Source organism: Centropristis striata, chromosome 20, assembly GCF_030273125.1.
Source record: "Centropristis striata isolate RG_2023a ecotype Rhode Island chromosome 20, C.striata_1.0, whole genome shotgun sequence".
Taxonomy (NCBI): domain Eukaryota; kingdom Metazoa; phylum Chordata; class Actinopteri; order Perciformes; family Serranidae; genus Centropristis; species Centropristis striata.
In genome coordinates this window covers 17,373,209-17,399,934 of record NC_081536.1, presented here as the reverse complement: position 1 = coordinate 17,399,934, position 26,726 = coordinate 17,373,209, and the positions used below count along the sequence as shown (strand labels likewise).

General features: G+C 38.4%; 4 protein-coding genes across 8 annotated transcripts in view; 2 read left to right on the top strand and 2 right to left on the bottom strand.

Moving 5' to 3' along the window:
• Nucleotides 1-528: 528 nt before the first annotated feature.
• On the bottom strand, nucleotides 529-6,126 carry agt (angiotensinogen). The gene is made up of 7 exons (XM_059358932.1): nucleotides 5,980-6,126; nucleotides 4,229-4,671; nucleotides 3,694-4,060; nucleotides 2,842-2,966; nucleotides 2,571-2,719; nucleotides 1,185-1,341; nucleotides 529-1,100 (listed from the first exon to the last, which is right to left on the bottom strand). The coding sequence occupies exons 2-7, from the start codon at nucleotides 4,631-4,633 to the stop codon at nucleotides 924-926; spliced, it is 1,380 nt and encodes a 459-aa protein (XP_059214915.1). The 5' UTR covers nucleotides 4,634-4,671; nucleotides 5,980-6,126; the 3' UTR covers nucleotides 529-923.
• Nucleotides 5,441-19,438, top strand: LOC131993160 (deleted in malignant brain tumors 1 protein-like). 5 transcript variants are annotated; one of them, XM_059358927.1, is made up of 22 exons: nucleotides 5,441-5,472; nucleotides 8,909-8,934; nucleotides 9,039-9,062; nucleotides 9,380-9,472; nucleotides 10,600-10,641; nucleotides 10,727-10,825; nucleotides 11,938-11,997; nucleotides 12,087-12,185; nucleotides 12,947-12,985; nucleotides 13,080-13,178; nucleotides 13,827-13,868; nucleotides 13,962-14,060; nucleotides 14,492-14,539; nucleotides 14,633-14,731; nucleotides 15,540-15,587; nucleotides 15,773-15,917; nucleotides 16,063-16,268; nucleotides 16,896-17,071; nucleotides 17,199-17,429; nucleotides 17,503-17,663; nucleotides 18,876-19,120; nucleotides 19,266-19,438. In XM_059358927.1, the coding sequence occupies exons 1-22, from the start codon at nucleotides 5,456-5,458 to the stop codon at nucleotides 19,310-19,312; spliced, it is 2,145 nt and encodes a 714-aa protein (XP_059214910.1). In that variant the 5' UTR covers nucleotides 5,441-5,455; the 3' UTR covers nucleotides 19,313-19,438. The 5 variants fall into 5 exon arrangements, with proteins under 5 accessions (XP_059214910.1, XP_059214909.1, XP_059214914.1 ...); XM_059358926.1 differs by lacking the exon at nucleotides 5,441-5,472 and having other exon boundaries at nucleotides 8,863-8,934; XM_059358931.1 differs by lacking the exons at nucleotides 5,441-5,472; nucleotides 8,909-8,934; nucleotides 9,039-9,062; nucleotides 9,380-9,472 and adding an exon at nucleotides 10,052-10,074.
• An 856-nt stretch (nucleotides 19,439-20,294) lies between these two features.
• Nucleotides 20,295-25,160, bottom strand: ikzf5 (IKAROS family zinc finger 5). Its single transcript, XM_059358933.1, has 4 exons — nucleotides 24,614-25,160; nucleotides 24,295-24,455; nucleotides 23,722-23,895; nucleotides 20,295-23,554 (listed from the first exon to the last, which is right to left on the bottom strand). The coding sequence occupies exons 2-4, from the start codon at nucleotides 24,425-24,427 to the stop codon at nucleotides 22,593-22,595; spliced, it is 1,269 nt and encodes a 422-aa protein (XP_059214916.1). The 5' UTR covers nucleotides 24,428-24,455; nucleotides 24,614-25,160; the 3' UTR covers nucleotides 20,295-22,592.
• hmx3a (H6 family homeobox 3a) overlaps nucleotides 25,089-26,726 on the top strand; it is a 24,194-nt gene continuing 22,556 nt past the window's right edge. Inside the window, exons 1-2 of the mRNA XM_059358935.1 lie at nucleotides 25,089-25,315; nucleotides 26,515-26,610. The gene's annotated coding sequence lies outside the window, so the exon portion shown is untranslated. The remainder of the gene's footprint in view (nucleotides 25,316-26,514; nucleotides 26,611-26,726) is intronic.

The following is a 26,726-nucleotide window of genomic DNA, read 5'->3' as shown; positions in this document are numbered from 1 at the left end:
ATAAATCTACTCCTGCCTCCTCTAGCCTCACCTGTGCCTCATCCCGTTTCTTTTCGAAAAAAAATTGTATATTTAGAGCCTTCAAGTCTTGCCTTACACATATCGCTATTGATTTATACTCAATGCTCAGTATGCAATCAATTGTATTATGTCAACTGGTGATAGAAGGTTTTAACCCTTATTTCTCAAGTAATAAATATTATTTCCTGCACAGTATGTATGGGAGTTAGCATGAGGCGTAGCATTTATCATCTGAGAACAATATTATAATCTAGTTTAAGAAAAATTCTGTTAATGAATGGTAGTTGATGAGATGGTTCTGAAAATACAAAATTATTATTCCGTTTCTCATCCCATTTTCCACACAATCAGCAATAAATGTAGAAGAAGAATCCCTAACCTGGCAGTTAAATTACCTCTTGTACAGCCAAGACCTGCAGCCCAGCTTTCTTGACTTCTCTGTTTAAGTGGTGATGAATATTAATACTTGAAAAAACTTTGTCTGAAACCCTGATGAAAAACAACATGTACTGGGATACAAATGTTTTATTTCAGCAATCACAAATCGTAACAAAACAAAAATAAACTCTTAGTTATAATATATAACTTATTAGTCGTTCGTCATAGAGAATTGTGGTTACTGTACCTACTCTACTGAAAAATACTGTACAGAACTCTGCTATAATAAATTTTACAGAAAAAAATTAAGGATTTTAACAGGCTGCTTGAGAACAACTTGAAGTAACAGCTTTTCATAAATACTGACACAGGGATCCCCAGTGATTCCTGAGTTTATGGTGAAAGAGAACACTGTTAAATATCGATAGAAACATGTGCTTCGTTCCTCATGAAATGTGTGTGGGCATTATTTCAGCTGGAAAACAAAGGTATGATCTAAATGAGTTTTTAGATACTATATAACTTTACAGTGTAGGATTGGTAATCTTTCCCAGCATGAGGATGGCGTTAGAATCTCCCTCAATGACAGAAAAGAAGAACGGCCGGTTGATGGTCAGTTTCAGAGGGATGCCTGCCTCCTGGATCTTGTCCTGAGGTTCTGCTCCTTCCTCTGACATCTCAAACAACACCTTGTTGACCGCCTGAGAGGACACAGAAATCTGTTAGTGATACATGAACATGCAAATTCAGTGTTCTTTTTTAAATATCATATTTATCTAGTTCACCTTATTTATAGTGAAGGGTTTGGTGTTGCTGAGTTGGCTGAACTCGGCCTCAGAGCCCAACATCTGGGCCTCAAGTTCTGGAGACATGTTGGTCAGCAGGTCGCGCACATCAGTCACAGAAGACATGGAGAACTTCGGGAGGGACAGCTCCAGCAGACTGGGAGGATGGACAAAAGGGGAGACAGATTTTTGATTTTACCGCGAAAACTATTTGAACTGTAATGAGACGATAACTGATTCTTTCTGCATTTGTTCTAAATGAATATGCTATACTAACAGTGTGCCTTTGACTATCTTGCTCATACTGTATGTGCTGCACAGAGGGGTTTGTGTCAGAATTAACCCTTTATCAGGCGAAGAACCGTATTTGGTAACTTCAACGGATATCCAAAATTAAAAAAAGGTTGCAAATTTACTAGATTTAAAGTGACAAATCTGCGTGGAAAAAACTCACAGATTACGAGAAAGAAGTGGAAAAAAAACAACTTTTTTCTCGCAGATTCACCACTTTAAATCTCGTAAATCTGCGACTTTTTTTTTGCAGATTCACCACTTTAAATCTCTTAAATCTGCGACTTTTTTTCTTGTAGATTTGACATTTTAAATCTCTTAAATCTGCAACTTTTTTTCTTGTATATTTGCCACTTTAATATCCACCGAAGTTACCAAATATAGTTCTTCGCCTGATAAAGGGTTAACAGAAAAAACCTGCTGAATGGGCACTGCAAAATGTGACCGGACACAGTAGGACACTGGTATTTTTGGCATACTGCATCTGACATTGGGACTGACTAGGTCTTTTTTTGGCATGTTTAATAGTACAGGTGCATCTCAATAAATTAGAATATCACAGAAACGTTTATTTATGTCAGTAATTCAATTCAAAAAGAAGAAATAACACATTATACACATCAATTACACACAGAATGAAACATTTAATGTCTTAATTCATTCAATTTATTCTGATTATAATGATTATGGCTTACATTTAATGAAGATCTGTACTTACTGTACTTACTCGATTCCTATGGTCTATGTCTAGTACCATCAGGTTGAATGCACTTATTGTAAGTCGCTTTAGACAAAAGCGTCTGCTAAATGACATGTAATGTAATGTAAAAAAAAGATAAAAAATTCAGTGTCTCAAATTTTTTTCGATATAACAAATGACCAATTTTAAAAAGTATGTTTAATATGGAAATGTTGGCCTCTGAAAAGTATGTCCATCTATATGCACTCAATACTTGGTTGGGGCTATATGACTTGAACTACTGGAAATGGACTTTTCTATGATAGTCTAATGTATTGAGATGCACCTGTATGTTGGCATGGATATTGGAATGGACACTAGGTTGGGATTTAAGATTTTGAAAAAGCAGTACTCACCCCTCCTGGAGGTTCTGGTACCAGCCAGACATGACATCAGTTAGCAGCTTAGACTCAATATCACGGAGGTTGGCTCCTTCATGAGGCAAAACCAGCAACATGTAGGACCGTTTGCTCAGAGACAGTTTCACAACTGTGCACCGCTGTACCTTTATAGTAACACAAGAAGAATATTAGATGAGTTCTCACATCAAGCACATTTAATATGTTACAGACGCTAATATGTGAGCAGAAATACAACCCTCCCAAAATCTGCTGAATTAAGATTTACCTTATCATTCAGGTAGTGGTACTGACCCGTGTGGGTCATCAGCGGAGCCATCACTGTGGTTGTTTCATCCACGTGAAACTCTTGCATGGAGGTCTTCTCTGGTTGGAAAGCTGTCCTCCAGTTGCCTAAACAGATACATCCAAAAGTACACAATCAGGTACTGCAAGCTGATGTTGTATCTGACAGAACGTTTGGTGTGTCAGAGACTTAAACATTGTTGTCTGAAGGATTTCACTTTGCCATATCAGCATCTGGCACATGCATATTGTATGGTAAATGCTCTTGACAATTTATTGCAAATCTGACAGTGGTCATAATGAGTGGTATCAGGCTTGATTTAACATTTACATACTGGCATTGTGATAAAAGTTTAAGTTAAGAATTTTTCTCTTTGGTGACACCTGTGGCAGAAAGCAGAACTTGCAGGTATGGACTCCACTCTTGTGTCCCAGAAATCCAAAGGACCCTAGTTTGTTTAATGGCTGAATGTAGCATTTGAATGTTATTTGCATAATGCTTTAATGAGTGTTTCACCTTTATAAGGAATGAGATGTAACCCTAATCCTTCATAGTTTACTAGCTAGCTGCTAACTTTAGTGTTGATGCTCGTGCAATATGCCAGTTTCCTGCTAAGTGCAGGAATATATAAAAACTGTCACACTGTATAGACTCTTCCTAGGAATATCGCCACAGAGAGCCTCTTAGTAATACTTGAAATGCAAGGGCTTTCATCAGTGGGCCATAGACTCAATCACCATTGTGTTACCTTATTCAGTGTTAGACAGAGACTTTTGCAGTCTTTTATTCAAATGGGCTTTAAGTGTGATGTCTACTCTCAATCTTAAAATATACCTTGGAAGTTGAAGGACGTGACAAACAGAAGGTCAGTGCTTGAGTTTAGATCTTTGAAGACGCCTTTCAGCCTCCCGTCTGATGTTGTCTCCACAAAGCTGTTCACCAGCTGCTCTGCCTCTTGGGGTTTGGAGAAGTCCACACTGCGAGTGAACGATGTGTCGGAGAAGTCCTGCATGCCTTGAATAAAGTCCTCAGACAGTTGAGTGTCCTGGCGAGCGAAGGCCCAGACCTGGGTGGTGATTTCATCTTTCGGCCCGTCATCCACCAGAGAGTTAATGCCCTGCAGGGTCTTTAGTACCTTATGTCCGTCCACTAAAGACACACAGTCCTCTCGGTCGCCGTCCCTGCTCAGGCCCAGAAGCATCTGGAAAGAAAGAAGTGAATTTGGAAAGATTAACCCCTCTGAATGAATGTACAACTCTAATAATAAAATAGATGGTTAGAGCTGTATCAATAATCCCCTCATTCAAAAATAGTAAAGAATAAGAAGGTTCTTTCAGACTATCTCTACAAGTAGATCAAAAGCAAAGACCAGATATTTTCTTGCTGTCGTCTTGGATGCCCCCAGGTAGAAGGTGACGAGGGATCCAAAGGTGTTGACCGGAGAGAGGAGGGTGTTGGTGTTCTGCTGTTTTCTGCTGACAGCCTGGTACATCCTCAGGCCCAGAGAGTTCAACAGCTCTGCCAGGACCCCTGTCCTCTCTGTGATGTTCTGCTTCTGTGCGTCCATTTTTGACGGGTCCCTGCTGTCGGCTGTCAGGACTTCGATATCAAGCGGGGCAACAGGAAGTGTCTGCAGAGGCTTGGATGTCTGGGTCTGCAGAGTTTCGCAGCTGACATTCTCGGCGGCGAAGAGATGAAAGGGGTGGACGTAGACGCGGTTGGCTTGGCTTCCTGAGAGGTAGCAGCAGAGTAGGAGGAGTAGAGTAGACCGCATTTTACCTTTTGTTGGTAGTCACCTTAAAACGATTCTTTCTGTGGAAGGAGACAGATATTTCTTAGTTTACAATAAAAAACTTTCTGCCTCTAGACTCTGAGTGCACTTAGTATTAGGTGGCTTGTGAATGCTCCATCTCTATTAGTGTGGCTTTCGGTCAGAAATCTGGCTGGATCTGGTTTGTGTCTCCGACAGGATTGGCTGGCAGGAACATTGGACATAGAGCGGCATGTCAGTGATGGATTGATTGCTCTTTGTGTGTCCTCTCTCCTGCTGGTCAGTGAATGAGAGCAGGCATTAGCCTCTGCAACAGAGGTCGCATCGATAATGAAGACGCATCTACATGCATCTGTGTGCGTTCACGAACTAAAATAAGATGGATGTTTCATTTGGATATGTTGTTTGTTGTTTATTTGGATCCTGTTAAAACTGTTTTCAGATTGAGGACACAAAATGTGTGTGTTCAGGCAGGAATCAAACCAAACTGTCACCAGATATTAAGACAAAACTGTTATATATTAAATATGATACTTGTGACAAATTTGGCTTCATTTATGCAGTAATAACTGTACAAATAAACACGTTATCTAGAATAAATGAGATTTGCGAAACAAGCTTTTACACACATGAAGTACATAATAATAAAATGAGTTGAGCTATTTCACATTCTGTCATTGAAGTTTTGATGCTGAAGCTCCTTATGAAGCAGCATAAACACTGTTTTAAGTGCTCTCTAGCATGAAAACTTACTTACTTGAGTAAGTGCTCTTATGCAAAAATAGGACTTTATCCTTTGAGTTGAACGTGCAGAAATGTGGACTGATGGACTCTTGGAAGACGTGAGTAAACACTAGATTTCCCTCTATTTGGAAATGTACCACAGAACATGGCCTTGGTCTTTTATCAATAAATCCAGTGCACTCACATGTCCTTACACAATGAACAACAACCCACTTCTGTACCCGGCGGCTTAATGACAGAGGTTAAAAAAACATGCCTGGTTCATTACCTTTAATGTTTTCTGTCAAGATCCACTATTAGTGTCTACTTTTTTAAAATGATCTGATTCATTACAACCTCATCTTTGAGTTGAAAGATACATAAATTAGCTGTGCTTTTTATTTCTATGAAGTGAAGAACCATCAAATAAACTTAAAGAGATTGTCCATGGGCAGTTTGACAAGTTTTAAACATTATATTTTGGTTTTTAAGAACAGGATGGATCTGTCACATTGAGTCAGATATAGGACTCCAAAGATTTCCCCTCACCTCTTAAGAGTGTGTACTTTCTCTGCAACACCCAATCAAAATGCAATTACTGAGATAAAGTCAAAGTTTGCTCTTACCGTGTGTGTCTGCTGCTGCTGCTGCTGCTGAGTGAGGTGCTGAGTGAGGTCCTGGCTCCTCTGCTCCCTTGCTTTAACCCGTCCAGCCTGTAGCGGTGCTCCCACCCTTGTTACTGATTAACCAAATCAGCATTGAGTCAGGGGCTCTGCTATCATGACTTGAACTCCGCTTTGTACTGACGCGCTACTGCTATAGACAAATAGGTCTGACAGAGAGAGACCACCCAATGTCCCTCTACATGTTGACTTTAGGAGGATGATGCAAACACATCCTGGAGGGGGTGAAAGAAGAGCTCAACTTCCACAAAGGACGAGTGGGAAGCAGAGGGACAGCCAGGCATGTTTTTGTTTGAGAGTGACTCACTGAAATGTCACCATATTGTGGGGATGTTTATTTGTAAAGAATGAATGGTCCTCTTGATAAATTACGCATGTTCTTTGAAATTTTGCTCAACCTCGGGGTCGAACAAGTCTCTGAATCACTTAATGTATGTAAGAAAAAACAGAGTCCAGCATTAATCCGTTGTAATGTATCATACAGAGCTTCAACTAGAGCAAAGGATGTGCCATTCGGGCGGCTGTGGCTCAGTTGGGAGAGTTGGTTGGCCCCCAACCGAAGGGTTGGTGGTTCGATCCCTGACCATCGCAGCCTACATGTCGAAGTATCCTTGAGCAAGATACTGAACCCCAAATTGCTCCCGATGTGCTGTGTTCATCAAATTCATTCCCAATGGTGGCAGGTGGCACCATTCAGGGTAGCCTCTGCCACCAGTATGAATGTGTGTGTGAACGGGTGAATGAGCGCAGTCTGTAGTGTAAAGCGTTTTGAGTGGTCGCAAATCGACTAGAAAAGCGCTATATAAGTGCAGGTCCATTTTACCATTTACCATTCCTCTAATTCAGCAGTTGCATGACATATGTTTTTATATTTATATGTATATGTTGCAAGGATGACCCTAAATATTCAATGATTCAATCTAAAATCTAAAATCTCCCAATCAAATGGTCACAGTTGTGGAACATGTGGTTATGAAACAAAGGATCATTACATTCAGGCTATATGAAGTGTGTGGGCTTATTTTACACATAATTGCTAATTTTCTCCCAATAAATCATTGTATATAGTCAATTTTGCTATAAATATCCCTAAATAATAGCCTATTATTAATACTGTCAACAAAAATTAGAAGTAAGGGACCTCATGGACAAAATCAGAAGTGCTGGTACTCAGCCTGGTGAGTACTGGTGATACTGACCCATTTCAGGCATTTGTATTATATTATTTTTGCTATTATTGTTCTCTATACTAATGTCTTCAGCTCCAAACACTTTCTCTGACTTCTGTTAACCCATATGAATCATCATCCACATTTTTAATTCCATGTCATTAGTGCAAATTTACTCTTTACTATAAATTTACAATAACATTATTTAACCATGTTAACTGACATTAAGATCAATTCTGCAGGCATCCTGCTGACTTGCCTTTCTAACTTACTGAGAAAAGTGAGAACAAAGAAAAGAAAAATGTATAAAATAAACCAAAACTGTATCTTTCATCCTCATTTTATCTTTACTTAATGTCAAACTGATCTCGAGAGATACCAAACCCAATGTCTACTAGGAAAAGAACAAGTGTTCTTGACAGGCAGGTAAACAAGTTTGTTCAGCAACATGGCTCATATTTGCTATTAAATAGTGACATCCGTGACTTTAATGAGTAAAATCCTTTACACACAGCTGGATCAACAGGACAGAGTGCACTAGATTTTCTCATCAGAAAGAGAAACGTGCTTGGTTAAGTGTTATACAGCAATAGTTTTATCCTTTATAAACATTGCTACATTAATAAAAACTGATAACAGGAAGTTAGGAGTCTGAAAGGCAAAGATAAAAAAAACACTTTACGTAATGTTGACAGACCAATTGGTATCCAAAGTCACTCATCTGAATGTTAATAATGTAACGAAAAAAGCAAACTTGATGTGTCTTTTCTAATCTCTTATCAACCAATGAGACACTAGTTTTTACACTTACACAATATTTAAATATTGTCCAATACTCCTGCTTAAAAAAGATGGAGGAACTAAACATTAATGGACATTTTGACAATAATGACATTTGGTTTTCCAAGAGTTGTGCCAATGCTAGTTGGTGAAAAAAAAAAAAAGTACTTTGTTAAATGACCGTACACCTTGAGCAGTGAATATTATTATATACAAGTATATACAAAACCACCATACACAAAATGTAAATATAAATAATATATTGAAAACTTGACCATGGCACCATAAACGGCAGTTAAAAACCTTTTTTTTTGTTATTTCACTGTGATAATTATGACATTATTTGCAAAGAAATGTGATGAATGTGTGAATCAGCAAACCAATTAACCTGATTTATACATAATGTGTTTACAGAACAATGATAAGCTACTATATGCTGAGTTTTTATTTGATTTTTTTTTTTAGGATTTAACACACATGCAACTGCATTGTTCTATTAGTTTGAAAATAAAAATGTATTGGATTTTTAAACTATTTACTATAAAACCAATGCAACTGATGCAGCAGGATTCGCGCAGCAACAGAAGTGCGTCACACAATAACTGCAGCAGATGTCAGTTACTCAGCTAAGCTCATCATAGTGCATGTTTTATTATCGATTCATTTGCCCAAAAACCCTCCTGAAGTTCTACCGTATGCCTTAAGCAAATATCTTAAAACACATCCTGAAGCTATACAATCTTTGTGTATGCTTTACGATAGTTAACCAAGTGTGTTTTTTCTCATACACCATAATTAATAAGTTATCCATCAGACAACAGAAACTTTATGGGTGTCTGGCTATATAAGCTGCGATGTTCTGCACTTGAAGCAGGTTGGAAGGTGAACAGATTCACCATGTGGACTCTCTTGGTTCTTTGCAGCGTGATCGCCTCACATGGAGGTCAAGGTACTGACCACTATTTTCTTATTGTTATGTCTGTCTCTTTGGTTTTGGAATTGAAGTGGCTTACTTGACCATTTATCCTGTTTCTTTTCCTCTTAATACATCAGGATACCCTTGGGGAACAACACCAGGTAATCCACGTTACTGTCCCCATTTGAAGGATTTTGAGGATTTCTATAGGAAGTGTGAATAAAAACATTTAATGTGTCCCAGTAAAATTGTCGTATGCAAAATACCAGGACACCGAAAGCTAAGCAGCTGAATGGAATTCAGTCATAGTTGATTTTTTAAATTTTTTTATTTACATCTGGGATTTTCATACTGTCGCATGCCAAAAGGCACTATAGCATCAAAACACATGAACTCTTATTGCATCATGTGGAGAGTGATTTAAACTGTGTGCTTTCAGTGATGGAAATTGTTTTGTTTGTTCTTTCTGCATCTGTAGGTTCTTGCAGATACAACTGTGGCTGGGATCTTGGTTCCTGCTCGTGCGATTATGACTGTGAATGGCGGGGGTCCTGCTGCTCAGACTATAGAGGTAAGCTGTGGTGCAAAATAACATTTACTCAAATATGCTCTTAATTACAATTTTGGGAGACATTTAATCTGTGTTTCCTTTCTATGCTATGGAATTCATTATGCATGTTGAGGAAAAAGTTGAAAGGATGAGACTAAAGTAGTAATATAATGTTGAATGTTGAAAAAAGTCAAAATGTAGAGTATAAAGTAAACTTTTTGAGGTCGGTACAGCCAATTTTCAATCTGATTTTCCTCAATTTGTCTAATTTACACTACTGCTCAAAAGTTTGGGGTCACTAAGAATTTTTTAAAATTATTTTTGAAAGAAAAGAAAAAAAATGTTTAAATTAAGATAACAGACATACAGTCTGGACATTGGTAATGTATTAAATGACTATTTAAGCAAACTGCTGATTTTCTTATGAAATATCTATTATATATTGTCAGCAACCATCACTCATGTGTTACAGTGGCACATTTTGTTAATCCATGTTTATAGTGTTGAAAGGCTCATTGATCATTAAAACACCTGTGCGTTATTTTAGCACAGCTGAAAACTGTTTAGTGCTGATTTGAGAAGCAATAAAATGATCCTTCCTCAGGTTAGTTGAGAATCTAGAGGTAGAGTTGGAGATTTGTACAGGCTAAAATTATTATTTCTACCCTTGTCTGTGTCTTTATTATATTATCGATTCATTTTGTAACTCATTTCATGAATAAAACAGATTGTTTTCATGGAAAAAACACACACACATTTTCCAAGTGTATGTCTTCAAAATTCACATAAATTCACATAGAAGCAGATTTTTTGGTACTACCAAGAATAGCTCATTTATGTGTCGGGGGATTTTAGTACTACTACACCCTTAACTATGTGGTTATTGCACATTTTATGACATTGATGAAAATCATGTTGTAGCTTGCAGTCTACAAAACGTTCGGATAAACATGCTGTTTCTGTAAAACATTGTCCTTTTGGTGAAGTAGAAGTATAAAGTTACATATGTGGAAATACTCAAGTAAAGTACAGCACTTGAGTATATGCACTTAGTTATACTCCACAACGGGTTTCTTGTATGTATTAACAAACTTGATCAATAAAGCTGATTCTGATATATGAACTAACTGTATCTCTGTGTTTAACAGATTACTGCATGGACACCACTTACATGCCAGAAACAACAACAGGTAATTTAATTATCTCTCATCATTAAAGAATGAAGTACATTTTAATTTGAAGTAACCTTACAATGAAGTAAATGTTGTCTCCCAGATCTGCCCTCATGTCTTTACAACTGCGGCAGTTACCTGGGAAGCTGCTCCTGCGAGAGCTCTTGTCATTACTATGGCAGCTGTTGCCCTGACTACAACTGTAAGTGCCAAGTCTAACAAATCAACAGTATGAACAACCTCTGCAGCCCGCTGCTGCAGGAGCAATCAGACTGCCAGATTCCAGTGAAATGTTGTGCTGAGAATGACGTGTGACCCTTTTTATTTGAGAATGAAAAACAAATACTCTGCTTTTTTTTCCCTTCGAGACACAACTTAAAGATATCACCATGAAAGTTCCCCAGTTTGTTATTTACATTAAGACAATATTTTTTGCATTACAATTTTTCTGAAATTTGATGTTTAGATATACAAATGAGGCATGGACTCATTAAATATGCTAATTTGCATATCTTTCCGGGACATCAAATCTGAACATTGGATAAAGCATATTTCAAAGTTATTATTTTATTTTGTTGATATATTAGATTCAATGTTTTTTACATAAGGAAAGTGGGATAAATCCATTCATCATTTCATAAATTTAGAAATACTGTCAAAAGCTATAAAACATACATTTTTGTCATGTATTTTTAGGAACAAAATGTTATCATATTTCTAAATAGTTAGAAATAAAACTGGAAAGTTTGGTGTCTGTAAGTGGAGCTGAAGTTCAATTAATGTCTCAGAGCATGAGAAAAAAACTCTTTTTGAGAAAACAGCCTTCAAAGATTTCATACATTTTTAAAGGAAATGACTGTTTGAAGAAAAAATATTGAATCTAATTCATAGCAACAACAATACCAAACATGTGAAACACATAATATTGTGCAAGAGAGTGAGAGCTTTCTAACAAGGTTTAGACTACACTAGAACACAAGAACACTAGAACACTAACTTTTAGTGAAATTAGTAGAAATCTACAGATGTGAATTGATCAAATATATAATAAAATATACACCTAAATGTTTGTTTTGGATGTTTTCTTTCCACGCATCTGAAAGAAGACATGCTATGGGAGATAAATATCCCAAAACCTCAAAATTGACAAGTGCATGAAAAATGTTTTTGCCTGTTGTGTCTCGGCTGTGTGGGGTCAGAGAAGAACTATGATAGTCTAACAGAGCTTCAAAGATCAAAGAATAGTGTGTTTTTTATAAGTATTTATGCAGTAAGACATGGATTAAATTTTAATTATCTCTCTCTGTCATGTAGATTACTGCCCAATGCCGACCACAACACTGCAACCTGATACAACTGACACAGACATCACGCGTATGAAAACCCTTTGAATTACACCTTATCTTAAAGTACTTGATATGTAATGGTTCCTACATACTGTAATATCAATCTGTGTCTCCCAGATTGGTATACGTGTCAAGGCAACTGCGGCATAGACATGGGTATCTGCTCCTGCACCAGCTCTTGTGAATACCGTGGAAACTGTTGCTATCACTACAGAGGTAAGTGCCAAGTCCAACAAATCAATAGGATTAACAGGTTTCTGCATCCCTCTCTTTCTGAAGGAATCAGTCCATCAAATTCCTCAGTGCCTATACAGACATTGTGGGATTTAAAAAAAATTCTCTGTTCATAGTTTCAGAAATAGTAAAAAAAAAGGAATAAATCTGAATTTTTAAAATAACAAAATGCTAATTTGCATATATTTCCAGCAAATGAAATCTGAAGATTATTTCTTTTTGTCATTTTTTTTGCAGAGGGGAATTTGGGATATCTATTTTAATGAGTCCTTAAATTAGAAAATACTGCCAAGAACCATTAAATTAAAAAAAAAATCACCATATTTTTTAGGAATAAAATGTTCTCAAAATCATGCTATGAATGATATATACAAACAAACATGTCTGTAAAAACCTTCAGAATATAGATAAGAATGAAAGTTTGGTGTATATAAGTGCTACTGAAGTGGAAATTTTTGGCTTAATAACTAATTTTGAAAGAATGGCCTTTAAAGGTATAACACTACACTACAGACAAACAGGGTAAAAAATTAATAATTATCACCATTACATTTCATGCAAATTAGGTATTATCTAATGCCAACTTTTGGTGTATTTAGGAGAAATCGACAGATTCATACATATATATAGCAGTCAGAAAATACCTTGTTCAGCTTGTGTATGTGTAATAATAATACCTAATAGTGAAGCAGTGAAGATTCTGATTCTGATACATGTGTCAATCTTATCTGTGTGTTTTACAGATTACTGCCTCGACACCACAGCCGATCTATGGACAACAGGTAAGTTAATTCTCTCTCAGTAAAAGCTCCATTAAAGCAAACGGTACAATTGAGTTTGAAGTGATCTTACTATGAACTAAATGTTGATTCCCAGGTCAGCCCTCGTGTCGTTACAACTGTGGCTGGGACATGGGAAGCTGCTCCTGCAGAAGCTCTTGTCTAAACTATGGCAACTGTTGTGATGACTTCTACAGTAAGTACGATGTCTTGTTTCTCTGTCCTCTTGTGTTAAATATAGCCTCTGTAACCTCGGTGTTCATAAGGACCACTTATTAGGATTACTCCTGATTCTACCAGCTGAAGATCATTGCTAAAATAGGCCCTATGTTCGCAGCTGAGGTGAAAATGATTATTAATGCATCCTCCCATCAGGACGACCCTTTTCACCTGCCTTAGTGAGACTTCCCTCAATCACCTACAGTCATCCAAAATGCTGCAGCCATACATCAGCAGCAGGTCTCTGAGGTTCTCCTATTAGGGTTTGTTACCAGGCCAAGACCAAAAACTGACTATGGTTTTGTTGCTCCCAAACTTTGGAACTCTCTCCCATTGGGCGTAATAACTGGACACAGATCTTCTAAAAAGCAGCTCAAGTTTGATTTGTTTATTACAATTATGAATATGATTATTATTATTATTAAGTGACTTTTATATTTTTAGCTTGGTGTCTGCATTTCAAGCCAGGTGCTATATACATAGAATTATAATTGTTATCATAATAACAATAATTTGTGTTCATAGTTACAGAAAAAACAACAGGTGTCAATAATAAGAGGTGTAAAAGATTGTAATCATTTTTTTCTCCTCTCTTTAGAGCCAATCTAATCTGTGTGTTTTATAGGTTACTGTGACTACTCTACTACTGAAGGATCATTGATAACAGGTAATTCCATTCTCTCTCTGTAAAAGCTCCATTGAAGAAAATAGAACTATTTAATTTGAGGTGATCTGACTATGAAATAATGGTGTCTCCCAGATAACCCCTCATGTCATGGGAAATGTGGCTGGGACATGGGAAGCTGCTCCTGCACAAGGTCTTGTGTGAAAAATCACAACTGCTGCAATGACTACTACGGTAAGTACCAAGTCTTGTTTCTCCTTCCTCTTATGTAAACCTAACCTCTGTAACCTCGATGTTTAAAAGGCTTTATATATTGTCAGCAACCATCACTCATGTATTCCAGTGGCACATTGTGTTAATCCACGTTTATAGAGTTGACAGGCAGATTGATCATTAAAACACCGGTGCATTATGTTAGCTCAGTTGAAAACTGTTTTGTGCAATAAAATGATCCTTGCTCAGACTGGTTGAGAATCTAGAGATAAAGCTGCAGATTTGTACAGGTTAAAATTATTATTTCTACCCTTGTCAATGTCTTTACTATATTTACAATTCATTTTGTAACTCATTTCATGAATGAAACTGATTGTTTTCATTGAAAACGACACCAAACTTTTGAGCGCTAATGTTCATGTTTCAGCCAATCTAATCTGTGTGTTTTACAGGTTACTGCTACAACTACCACACTACTGAAGAACCAGAAACTGCAATAAGTAATTCTATTCTCTCTCAGTAAAAGCTCCATTGAAGAAAACAGAACTATTTAATTTGAGGTGATCTGACTATGAAGTAATGTTGTCTCCCAGGTCAGCCCTCATGTGGTTGGTACTGTGGCTCGGACATGGGAAGCTGCTCCTGTGCAAGCTCTTGTGTATACTATGGCAACTGCTGCAATGACTACTACGGTAAGTACCATGTCTTGTTTCTCCTTCCTCTTATGTAAACCTAAACTCTAACCTTGATGTTTAAAAGGCTTTAAGTCTTAAGGCTCCTGTTTTTACCATCTGAGGAACATTGCTCAAAACAGGCCCATTCTAAATTAAAAAGACAGTTTGCAGAATCAAACCATTAAATTATAGCCATTTGGATGTGTGTGTGTGTGTGTGTGTGTGTGTGTGTGTGTGTGTGTATAATTATTATTAATGCAGGTGTATTTTATGTTTTAGCTTGATGTGTGCATTTTAAGCCTGGTGTTTTGTCTTTTATTTGCTATTAAGTAATTTGTTGCTGATTGTGATTCCAATGTTCACTATTGCTCAAAAGTTTGGGGTCACTTAGAAATGTCCTTATTTTTGAAAGAAAAGCACAATTTAAAAAAAATAAATAAATAACAGACATACAGTCTAGACATTTTTAATGTGGCAAATGACTATTAAAGCTGCAAACGGCTGATTTTCATATGAAATATCTATTATATATTGTCAGCAACCATCACTCATGTGTTCCAGTGGCACATCCACGTTTATAGTCTTGAAAGGCTCATTGATCATTAAAACACCTGTGCATTATGTTAGCACAGCTGAAAACGGTTTTTGTACAGGTTTTGTACAGGTTAAAATGATTATTTCTACCCTTGTCAATGTCTTAACTATATTTTCGATTCATTTTGTAACTCATTTCATGAATAAAACAGATTATTTTTATTGAAAACAACACCAGACTTTTGAGTGCTAGTGTTCATGTATCAACCAATGTAATCTGTGTGTTTTACAGATTACTGCTACTACTACCACAGTACTGTAGGACCAGAAACTGCAACAGGTAATTTCATTATCTCAGTAAATGCTCCACTGAAGAAAACAGATCAATTTAATTTGAGGTGATCTTGCTATGAAGTAAATGTTTTCTGTCATGCCAACCACAGTTATGACCCTCAGTGTGCAACATGAGCCTGCTGTAAATGTATTTCGCTGCAATGACACTCCTGTTGTCTTGTCCTCCTTCAGCACCGCCCTGTGGAGGCTCTCTGTTTGGCTCTGGTACCTTCTCCAGCCCCAACCACCCCGACCACTACCACGACAATGCCTACTGTGTCTGGCAGCTCAGGACTTCGTTCGACCAGAGAATCTTCCTGTCATTCACATACCTCCAGTGAGTGAACAATAGCTGCTTTTGGGAGACGATTTGTATAAATTAGTCAAGTTATTATATGAATTACACAGAGATCTAATGCATATTGTAAAATTGTGATAAACAACTACTCAGTTGTAGCTTTTATCATCTTTAAAACAAACAGATTGGAGAACTGCTGCGACTGTGACTACGTTTCCATCTACGATGGGCCATCTGTCGGCTCTAGATATCTGGGGAAAGTGTGCAACGACAGTCTCAGTACTTTCTACTCCACTTCCAACTACATGACTGTGCTCTTCAGGACTGATATGTCTGTGGTTGCCCGAGGGTTCAATGCTGAGTTCATAAGTTCACTGCCACCAAGCTCAGGTAGAATTATAATAGATTTCATATGGGGTTTAAGACATCTGGTTTTGATTTTGTTATCGTGTTTGTGTTAAATTATTATTGTGGACTGATTTAGCTCCTGTGAAAATAATGTATAACATCTACTGTAAGTAGATAAAGGAAATTGTGTTAATTTGGGCTGAAAACCTGTATAACAAACTGGGGGAAAGAGATGGACATTACCAGGCAGGGAGGGTCTAATAATAATAATAATAATAAAATGATATTGGTTGCATTGTGGATAATGCAGGGGCTTGTGTAGGCACAGCTATTGCTTAGGTGGATAGACATACATAGGATAATGTACACAAACCTTTAAACTTTTTGTAAGACATCATAAGAATATTTACATGAGGATATTTTGAATGCTACCACGTTCACCATCTAAATTAAGCACATCACAAAAAAACCACTTACAGCTAAGGCTGATTGGGATGTGATTAGTTTTCCTGGTCAAAAACAAAGTTATTCAACAAAATAACAAGTTTACCTGATTCTGTGTGGAAAGTGAAGACATGACCAAAGTTAGTATAATGCATTATGAACCTGTAATCTTACACCTTATTATTTAAATTAATTCAAGCTGTTGTGAACACGGCCCTTTGGCAGGTCGAGTGGACTGTTCCTCAGACAACATGAACATTGTGATCGATAAGAGTTACCTGAACTCTCTCGGCTACGATGCCCACAATCTGTACCTGAGTGACCCACATTGCAGACCCCAGATTTCCAGCTATTCGGTGGTCTTCAGCTTCCCCATTAATACTTGTGGCAATGTTCGAGAGGTACACAACAAATCCCCATCCTGACGACATTAACAGTACTTTCTGATAATTCTCCAACAAATGACTGTGATGGCAAATAGAGAAAGAGTGTGGCTAAATTTTTCTTATATTTTCCAATCTTGAACAGTTTCAGAACGGCAGAGTTGTGTACACCAACACTATCCGTGCCTACAGCTCCAACTCTGGAGAGATCACACGGCAGTCTCACCTTAAGATGAACGTGAGCTGTCGAATGGAGCAGGACTCAGTGTCTCAGATCATGTACGTTGTCCATGATCATGACAACACCAGCATTACAGGCACAGGCAGATTCAACACCAGCATGGATTTCTACACATCCAGCAGCTTCTTCTACAAGGTGCGTTTGTATTGGTACAGAAATGTAATGTTTTGAATAACATCATACTGACGTTTTGCTTTTACACTCTCAGGTGACTGAAGTTCCATATAAGGTGAAACTTAACCAGCGATTGTACGTCCAAGTGAACCTGAGGAGAAGTGACAGTTCCCTGGTTCTCTTTCTTGACACCTGTGTGACTTCACCATCACCCCATGACTTCCAGAGCAGATCTTACGACCTGGTCCGCAACGGGTAAGAAAACGCTCTTCACTGACTTTGTTTTTCGCGGAGGCCCCTCCTTGTCAGTTCCATCTGCTAGCAACAACAGAAAGATGCCTAAAAGCTTTTGTGTGGTGGGATGAATTACTAACAAGGTAAAGAACCTATAACTAAGTTCTTATAAGCTGCCAAGCCAAAGAAAAACTGAGCCTGTAAGAGAAAAAAAGTGTATTGAGACAATAAGACATTAGGAACCAGCAGGAAGAATAAAAATAATTGTGAAACTATGGATTTTTTGTAGCCTGGGTATACCCAGACTGCCTTGCGCGCTCGAATTTAATTTCGAACCTCCATCCAGTCTGGAAACCAGGAAGGATTCTTAGCCCTGTTTTAGGGATCCAATCACAGAGCGGGGAGGGACGGCAAGACGATGATGCGTACTACTCGGCACTTGGAAGCTTGTAGTTTTCCGGATCCAACATGGCTGCTGCAGACGCGAAACTCTCTTTAGCTGTAGATGGTGTTTTAAATAGTTTAGAGCGAAAGTTGAAAGGCGAAAGGTCTCTCGGCGGCTCCGCTGAGATCACCGGCGTTATGGTATTAGCGTTAGCGCTAATACTTAGGCTATTACTTAGGCTATTAGCGCTAGCGGCTAATAGCCCCGCTACCGCGGACAGCGGAGCCGCCGAGAGACAAGCAGCAGCTTGTTTATTGCCCATAAAATCAGTGGATGTGTGTGGCTGAATGACATGAGGGGGAATAAAGCGTGAAAATAAATAATCTTGCAGAAAGCGAGAACTGGAGGAGCAAAGCAGCAAACAACACCCTCTCACAGACACACACACAACAAACATCCATTTCTGTTGCTCTACTACGTCATCTGGTATAACTGATCTGATTGGCTAAGAGCTACCTACAGACGATTTTGATAGACATTCTAAGCGCCCAATAAACGGCTCTGGAGGATCGTAAACCACACCTCCTCTACGGAGAAATCCATTGCTCGTTGCCAGACTAGACCTCATTTGAGAATAGTCTGGTGTTAGCCAGGCTAGATTTTTTTGCCCAATTTAGATATAATTTTAAGGTACTTGAATATTTTCTTTTTTACACTTCTAAATTTTGAACAGAAGATGTATGAATAGTTTATAAATTTCAGAGGACAACCAAAAAGGACTCATCTCTGCAGTTTACCGCACATATTCATAGCATTGTCCAGTAACACTGTCTCGTTTTGATCCTTAGCTGTCCTGTGGATGACACCTACGCGGCCTACAGCACTGGCACTCGTCCCTATGCCCGTTTCAGATTTCAGGCTTTCCAGTTTTTGCGTGCCTCGGATACAGTGTACATCCAGTGCAAGGTCCTGATATGCCAAGCCTCTGACTACAATTCGCGCTGCCGCCAAGGCTGTAACAAACGTGTGGCCAGAGACCTGGGGTCAGAACACGACAGTGAAACTCTGGTCCTGGGTCCAATCCAACTTGAAGGTCTGTAGACATTTGTACCTGGTTCTGATAGCAATAGTACATCAATTGAAGAGTGATATTAGGTTAGCAGTGATAGAATCCACTGTAATCTCATGATATAAAGAGAGCATTACATTAAACTAATTTCATTATTTCTCTTCTCCAGACCCTGAGCAAAAGGAGGAAGAGACTCAGGAGCAGGACGAGGCTTGACTTGATTCTCCAATGAGCAGCTTTAATTATCTTTACTAATCATTACAGCATATTCTGTTCATTGTGACATTGAATTATATTCACCATTTATCACAATACCTGATTAAAAGCATCATCAAAAGACAATCTGTTTTACTTTATTTCATTACGTCATATTCTTAGATAGGGATGGGCATTGACAACTGGTTCTGAATTGTCCCCTCCATTAAACTCATAGGCCTCTGAGCTTACTAATTCCTTTTATCAATACTGGCAGGTTTGCAATAAGAAGGAGACATGGTAGAGAGGAAGAAAGGGCTCAAAGTGTGACCTGTTCACAAGAAAGAGGACAACAGTGCTGCTTGTAATGTCTGTAAAATGATCATATCAAGTAAGGCTGGAAACCAGCAATATGCTAAAACACCTTTCTATGCAAAATGGGCTTACATTCCACTTCTTTCCAACTGAGCAGCATATTATCTAAGGTTGATATCCTATGTTAAAATAACATCATTGCCAAGCAGGCAGGCAGCCCGACAAGTGTATCAGTTGATATTATTGGCTGATCAAAAGCAAATATATCAGTTTACATGCTGTCCAATATGTACCATTATAAAGATGTTAACACAATGCAGAAAACGTTGCTTGGTGTGATTTAGAAATGGTATTACCAATCATTTTTGTATTTTAATGTTAAATACCTTTGTATTAAGTATCTTTGCAGAGTGGTGAAAATAAAACAAATAAAATAAAATTTTCCTTCTACCTCAAAAAAATATATCAGTTATCAATTAATTTTCCCTCTCTAAAATTAGTATCGGCACCGGTCTCAAAAATCCAATTTCGTGCGGAGTCTAATCAATATATCGATCTTTATCGATTTATTCTTGCATCCCTAGTAAATATCACATTGTACCAATGAATTTGTATATCATTGTATCATTAATAATAATCATATGGTGGATGGTCGATGGAGAAAAGAAAGACAAAAAACAAAGTGCAGTTCAGTTAGAAAACACTTTACTTATAAATTAGTAAGATTAATCCGTCTCACAATAAAATGATTTGCCATCCCAGAGGGAGAGGGTGATCGCCAACAGGCTTCAACATTCATCATTACCTATGAACCTACGACACACTGAGAGAACATAAGGCAGTCATTACTGGATGCCCCTATTACTGGTAAGCAAGGCGACAAGGAGGTGGCTCTAAAAACAGTAACTATGTTCTCCACGCATGTCGCTTAGCAACAGACAACAGTACCCAAGACAAAGAACAACCTCGCTAACGCAGTTTGACTGCAACATGATGTTTTTTTGACACTGAACATCTATCCAACGACTCAGAATACAATACTCAGTAAATATTCAGGAAAACACTGGGATCCATATGATAAAATGGGGATCTCAGTGTGTGTTATCACAAAGGCTAAAACGTGGTATCCCCGGTGCTACGTGGCAATTCTGAAAAAAAGTGTTCACATGAGACACAAGACTTGGCGATTCTGTCCTAAACACGGAGATACTGGATATCAAAGTGACTTCATACAATATTAAAACATCAGAATGTGACAGGATGTAGTTCAAAGGATAGGCAGAACCATTTTAACAGAACAAGTGGAGTTACCAGGATGCTGGTCACGGAAGGGCACTGTGTGAAGGAACTTCAAAACAACTAGACAAAATCTTTGACAACTGATCTGGACGACTAAAAACCCCTGATGAAGTTTGGCCAGGTTTTACCGTGGATGCCAGCTGGAGAGTTCTGATTCCAACAGTTTCTTAGCAGCATTCATGGAGCAAAATTTTGGCAAAAAATAAAAATAAAAAAAATAAAAATCATGGCTACCATAGAAAACTACAATGGCCAAACTCTTTTTCTAAGGTTCTGGGTCTATTCATTACAGTTGGAAGAGGATATTGTAATAATATATACTAAAGGTGGAGTCAACAATTTCTGAAAAAGACGCTAAATATCCTAAGTCTGTTATGAGTGCTTGTTTACTGTCCCTCTCTCACTGATAACAGACAGCAAGCGGAACACGAGGAGATATTTGCTAAATTTGACAAAAATGTATAGGATAAGACTGGGCGGTATGACAATGTACCGTATATATCATCAAAATTATAAAAATTTTTCTAAATCGTTTCGATAGTGATGTTAAAAAAACTGGAATCGAGGCAGAAACAAACCATTGACGTGCTGTTTTGCTTACTTGGAGTATGAATTATATAGAAGTTGGCTTTACCATGTGGTTTTTCATATAGACTATTTATTTACTGAACTACCAGAATACATGCTCTATCGTGATGTATATCTTATCTGGATATAAAATTTCGACCACATCGCCAAGCCCAAATATTGGATTAAAATCACTGACTCCACCTTTAATCTTTGAAGTAACAATCCTCTCTATCTTGGACACACAAGAAAATGACTATGTCAGGCACTGCAAAGAAAAAGTATTAATGCACCAAGCACTTAAATAATTTCAACAAGGCTTAAGTAGGATCACTCAAGGCCAACATTTACACTCCTGTGTCAGCATCATCAAGGAAATCTTTAGATACAGCTCCAGGAGGGTTGAGAACTTATTGGGTCTTCTTCTTTTTGCATTTTTGTAAAGGGACATAATGCTAAGAATCTGTGTCAGTGTGTAAATGCATATTTTGTAAACATTATTACCATGCAAGGTTATTCATGTTTTTTCAGATTACTGAATGAATTCCTTCCAGTAGCCACTGGCTGTAATTTACCTCACACTATTATGAGGCCATATAAACAGTATGAAATGGTATGGACTAGATTTTGGCTGTGTTGAGTGGTATTGTTTCTGAAAGACCACTTTGAAAGGTTTAACACATACTGAAGAGATGCGCCAACATATGAACAGCATTTCATTATTGAGCTATATCTCTTTAAAAACCCCAAAAGGCAAAAACAATTGAAGGAGTATTGTGAATTCAGTAAACTACAATAATAAATAGGGTTAATTAGTTTGACTTAGTAGGAGAGTTATTGTTCTCTGATTTACGACAGCATGTGAATGTAATTCACTCTTCCACCACAAATAAATTCTCAACCTGTTGAAAACACTGATCATCCCTTAATAATACATTTGAAGGGGCACCTTTAAATTGTACAAAATGAAACCATCTGAATGTTGACATTTTATGAGTACAACTTCCAAAGGCTAGGCTACATCAAGGCCAAGTAAAAGACCAATAAATAAAATTACTATGGAATTAATAAAACAAGGCTGTCCATTAAATGTTCTTTCAGAGCTTTCCTAACTCATCCATTACTTGTGCTGCCCGCGGGCAAAGTGGCAAGCAAAATCGTACTTGCTCTTGCACTTGTGGCCGCAGATGTTGCACTGGAATGGGTTCTCGTAGCCATGGCAGCCCATGTGGATTGTGTAGAGGATGTTGTCGGGGAAGTAGATGTCACAGTGCTGGCAGTGATGCAGCATGTGGGGATCCTGGAGAGGGACGGACAGGCCTGGGGCCGGTGTGCTGGGTTGGCTGTTGGAGATACTAGGGGTACTGGTGCGCCCACTGTGCTCACTGCAGGGTCCCCCTCCAGGGCTGCAGTTGCTGTGAGGAGGAGCCCGGGGCTCTGGGGTGATTGGGGAAGAGGAGGAGGCATGGGCCATGCTGGTGACGGCCACAGGAGCTGTGGCAGGGTGGGGCTGCTGGATGAGGAAGGGCTTCTCATCAACTATAGACTCTGCTCCTGGAGACATGGGAGGTTGAGTCTGGGCCTGGGAATCTGAAGGGAGACTGGCCAACTGGCCTGCTAGGGTGGACAGCTGGTTCAGGGGGTTATCCATAACCATATCATGGTGATGGTGATTTTGATTTGTGGTGTGCCCGTCCTCGACTGCACGACCCTGACTATCATACGTCTCCTGACGTAAGTGAGGCAGCTCATGGGAGAAGTCGTTGACATTGTCAGCCTTGTGCACCACCATAGAAGGAGGGCTGAAGTTGATGAGGAGTCGGCGGCCGTAGCCCAGTGAGCTGGCTTTCTTCTGTAAAACACTCAGCATCTTCTTGTGGGAAAGTGAGCGAGCACCTTTCATTGGAAGAAGTTTGTGGCGTCGACGTCGATGGTGCGACAAGTTGCTACGATCACTGCAGCGGAAGGAGCACAGCTCACACTTATACGGCTTCTCGCCTGTGTGCGATCGCATGTGGGCCTCCAGGTGGCGCTCGTAGGCCGAAGCAAATGGGCAGAGGTGGCAGCGGTGAGGTTTCTCTCCTGTTTCATTGAGAAAAAAAGGCTAAATAACGACACCATGTCAGTGTGTAAACCTATTCTTAAATATATATTTGTCTTACTCTAGTCTAGTTGAATAATTTGTGTAAAGCACTTTGAATTGTCTTGTTGCTGCCTTATAACCTAAATAATTAACTATTAACACTTACCTGTGTGGATTCGGATGTGCTCAATAAGTCTTGCTGTACCTCTGGTGGCATAGTTACAGTAGCGGCACTTGAGCTTTCCGTCATAGGTTCTCTCAAAACCATCCACCAGGATCCCTGAGGTGTCCTCCAGGGACATGTCCACTGAGGGGTGATCCAGTCCATTCTGACTGCCATCTGCACACACGAACATTAGCAGGAATTACAACTTGTACAAAAAAACCTAAAAGGATATACTATACAAACTCTGATTGTACTTAATTATTTATTTAAACAATTCTTCAGGTGGGATATATTTTCTTCATGGCTATTATAGATGATTTACACAGCTGCCTTTTGATAGTCATTTGATTACAAACCCATTTTAATCCCATTTTGTGTTGAACATTAATGCATTCACAAACTGATTAATGGCATGGGATCCTGTTGATAAGGATTAGCATGACTAGATCTGAAGTCAGATATCAGATAATACAGCAACAGCATCAAATTTGTACCAAATCCTGCCACACTCCAAACCAGTTTATTTCTATGGAAGGGTTGTAAACAGTCAATGACACACAGCTTATTAGTTACCTGGTGGCAGCTCGTCTGCCTCCTTAACGCCGCTGACGGAGCCTGATATCATGTTGACATGTTGAGTCTGCTGGCTCAGATACTCCTGGAAATCCTTCACAAAGTCGAGCGTGTCTGGCTTTTCCTCACCCATTGAAAGAAAGTGATGCAAATGTCCAACACTACAAAGACGTTTGTGGATGAATTGGCATGAGGTCAGAGCAAATGAACTGCTATATGACTAAAATAAGAAAACAAACATACAATCAACCAGCTTTTAAAAAGCCAAAGTATCACAACGCCATCGTTAGCTAACTGACTTACAGAAATACACACCTACCTCTTTAATGATAACTTGCCGGTTGAATGTAACCTGTTTTGTTTGTTTGGTTGAGAAAGCCGCTTTGGGGCTATCCAGACACAAAGACTGGATAATCCTGGAAATATATGATTGACAAGCAGGAAATCGGCGCGATTCGATGTGTGGTGGGTCGCTCCTACACACCGCTCCTCATCACCGTCATGTTGTTACCAAAGCTACGTACGCTGCTACGTTAGCCAACAGCTAACGTTAGCTTAACTTGGAGAAAGCATCTTTGTCAACAACAGCGCTGGTATCTAAACGACACGGTCATTATTTACATCGGCTGTACGCGTTTTAGTAAATCCTCAAGAGCACTTCTTGTTTTAAAATTTTCTCCCCGTCGAGACACTTGTTACAATTCACACGAAACGACAACCTGTTAAAATCAAAACAATAAAGCAGTTGGAGGGGTGAAAGTTCACTTGTGCACCAGTAAAACCCGTCCCGCCAAAAATTCAACGTTCCCGCGTAGGAAGGTTCCCACCAGTAACGCTGTGCTCAATATACAAATAAAACAAACAGTTGCCTACATAGCATGAAATCGACAAAACATTATCATTCGACATTTGTTAAGTACATAATGAATCGAAAACGCACCTATCCGCCATGTTTTATGTTTCTGGCGAAGTTATCAATTTGGAGAGTTGACAAGACCAAGAACCTTTTAGAGAGGATCAGGTAAGATAAAGTTTATACATTTATAAATAATCGTCGTCACCCTGTTAAAATAATCGCTTGACTCATTTTTTATTTAACGTAATGTATTGTTGACAACAACAAAACACTGTATGACCCTTTATGACATGTTGTTAGGCGTCGAATAAAGCTAGGTCACTTGTTTAAATGTATGCCTTCACAAATAAATGTGTGAAGAAGTGCTTGGCAAACATTTACAAACAAACATTATCCAACCATCTAAAAAAAGCACCGTTGTCAGAGGAGACAAATGTAAGTTTCAGTGTGTTATTGACCCTTTGATAAAACATGAAGTATCTTCTGCATATTGTCTCTTACATATTAAACGTTTTTAATTTAAAAAATATATTTTAAAGGTTTTGATTAGCACACAACTAATGAGGTCTTATCAGTGAGTTGTTCATGTATTTATTTGTATTCAGTGGATTGTTTGTCTCCTGTCTGGTTAGGGTTAGTTAGTTATACTTTATTCTCCCCCTTTTTTATTTTTTGTTTTCTACTTAAATAGAGGGCATGCCAATTGTATAAACCTGTGGCTTCTTCCTTTTTTTCTCCTAGTCTGGATTTTTATATAGTTTTATGTATATGAAAAAAAACAAACACACTATCATACACACTTTAAACAATGCACTTTGTCATCCAAGCACAGGAGCATTTTTTTGATTTTGAGCACCCATCTCTAGCCACCAAGCTAATGAAGTTAACTGATAGCATATCCATTCACATCAGTGACATGACACACTTTCAGATGTTCAGCTTGCAATTATGCGCAAGTGGCAAATGAGGCACAACAATTGCATTACTTTCAAAAGCTATTGACTCATTCATGTTTTATCACAATCAATAATTTACCAGTAAGCGCTTGGTGAAGATCGCATTGCCCCATTTGTGTCAAAGTTGTAGGAAAACCACTGAGGAGAAGATGATAAACGACCAAGTTGAGTGATGCTGCGGTGTCTTTTTACCGCGTTTACTGCTACTGTCAGAGCAGTAGTATTACAGCAGTAATGTAAACCTGTAATTCTTTACTTTGCAACATGAGTCACTCATTTAGTATTTTAAATATATCTACCAAGCTGCACTATGCTCTGTACAATAACTGTGCTTGTGTATGATTTGTATGTGTGTCATTTTAGAGTATTTTAACTGTTTAATCATACTATTTTATCATTTTTTGACAGGTAAACATAATCCTGGACCTGCTGTTGTTTGGTCACATGTGACTACATTTCAACATCTGGACACTAGATGGCGCACATGTCTCAGTGGTGAAAGAGGTACTCCCCACTCTACCACACACTGTTGTGTACTTCACAGACCACAAGATAAAAAATGACATGTAGGCTAGTATTGTTCAAAAGTCCTAAGCTTACAGGAACAGATTGACTCATCA

Excerpts from the sequence above, each read along its gene's own strand:
- agt (XM_059358932.1), bottom strand. The coding sequence starts at position 4,633 with ATGCGGTCTACTCTACTCCTCCTACTCTGCTGCTACCTCTCAGGAAGC. Across the intron at positions 4,061-4,228 it reads CGACAGCAAGAAAATATCTG|ATGCTTCTGGGCCTGAGCAG; the intron begins GTCTTTGCTTTT and ends CTTTCTTTCCAG. Across the intron at positions 2,720-2,841 it reads ACCACTACCTGAATGATAAG|GTACAGCGGTGCACAGTTGT; the intron begins GTAAATCTTAAT and ends GTTACTATAAAG.
- LOC131993160 (XM_059358926.1), top strand. The coding sequence starts at position 8,883 with ATGTGGACTCTCTTGGTTCTTTGCAGCGTGATCGCCTCACATGGAGGT. Across the intron at positions 14,540-14,632 it reads AGAACCAGAAACTGCAATAA|GTCAGCCCTCATGTGGTTGG; the intron begins GTAATTCTATTC and ends GTTGTCTCCCAG. Across the intron at positions 15,918-16,062 it reads CTGTCATTCACATACCTCCA|ATTGGAGAACTGCTGCGACT; the intron begins GTGAGTGAACAA and ends TAAAACAAACAG.
- ikzf5 (XM_059358933.1), bottom strand. The coding sequence starts at position 24,427 with ATGGGTGAGGAAAAGCCAGACACGCTCGACTTTGTGAAGGATTTCCAG. Across the intron at positions 23,896-24,294 it reads GGCAGACGAGCTGCCACCAG|ATGGCAGTCAGAATGGACTG; the intron begins GTAACTAATAAG and ends TCGTGTGTGCAG. Across the intron at positions 23,555-23,721 it reads GCACATCCGAATCCACACAG|GAGAGAAACCTCACCGCTGC; the intron begins GTAAGTGTTAAT and ends TCAATGAAACAG.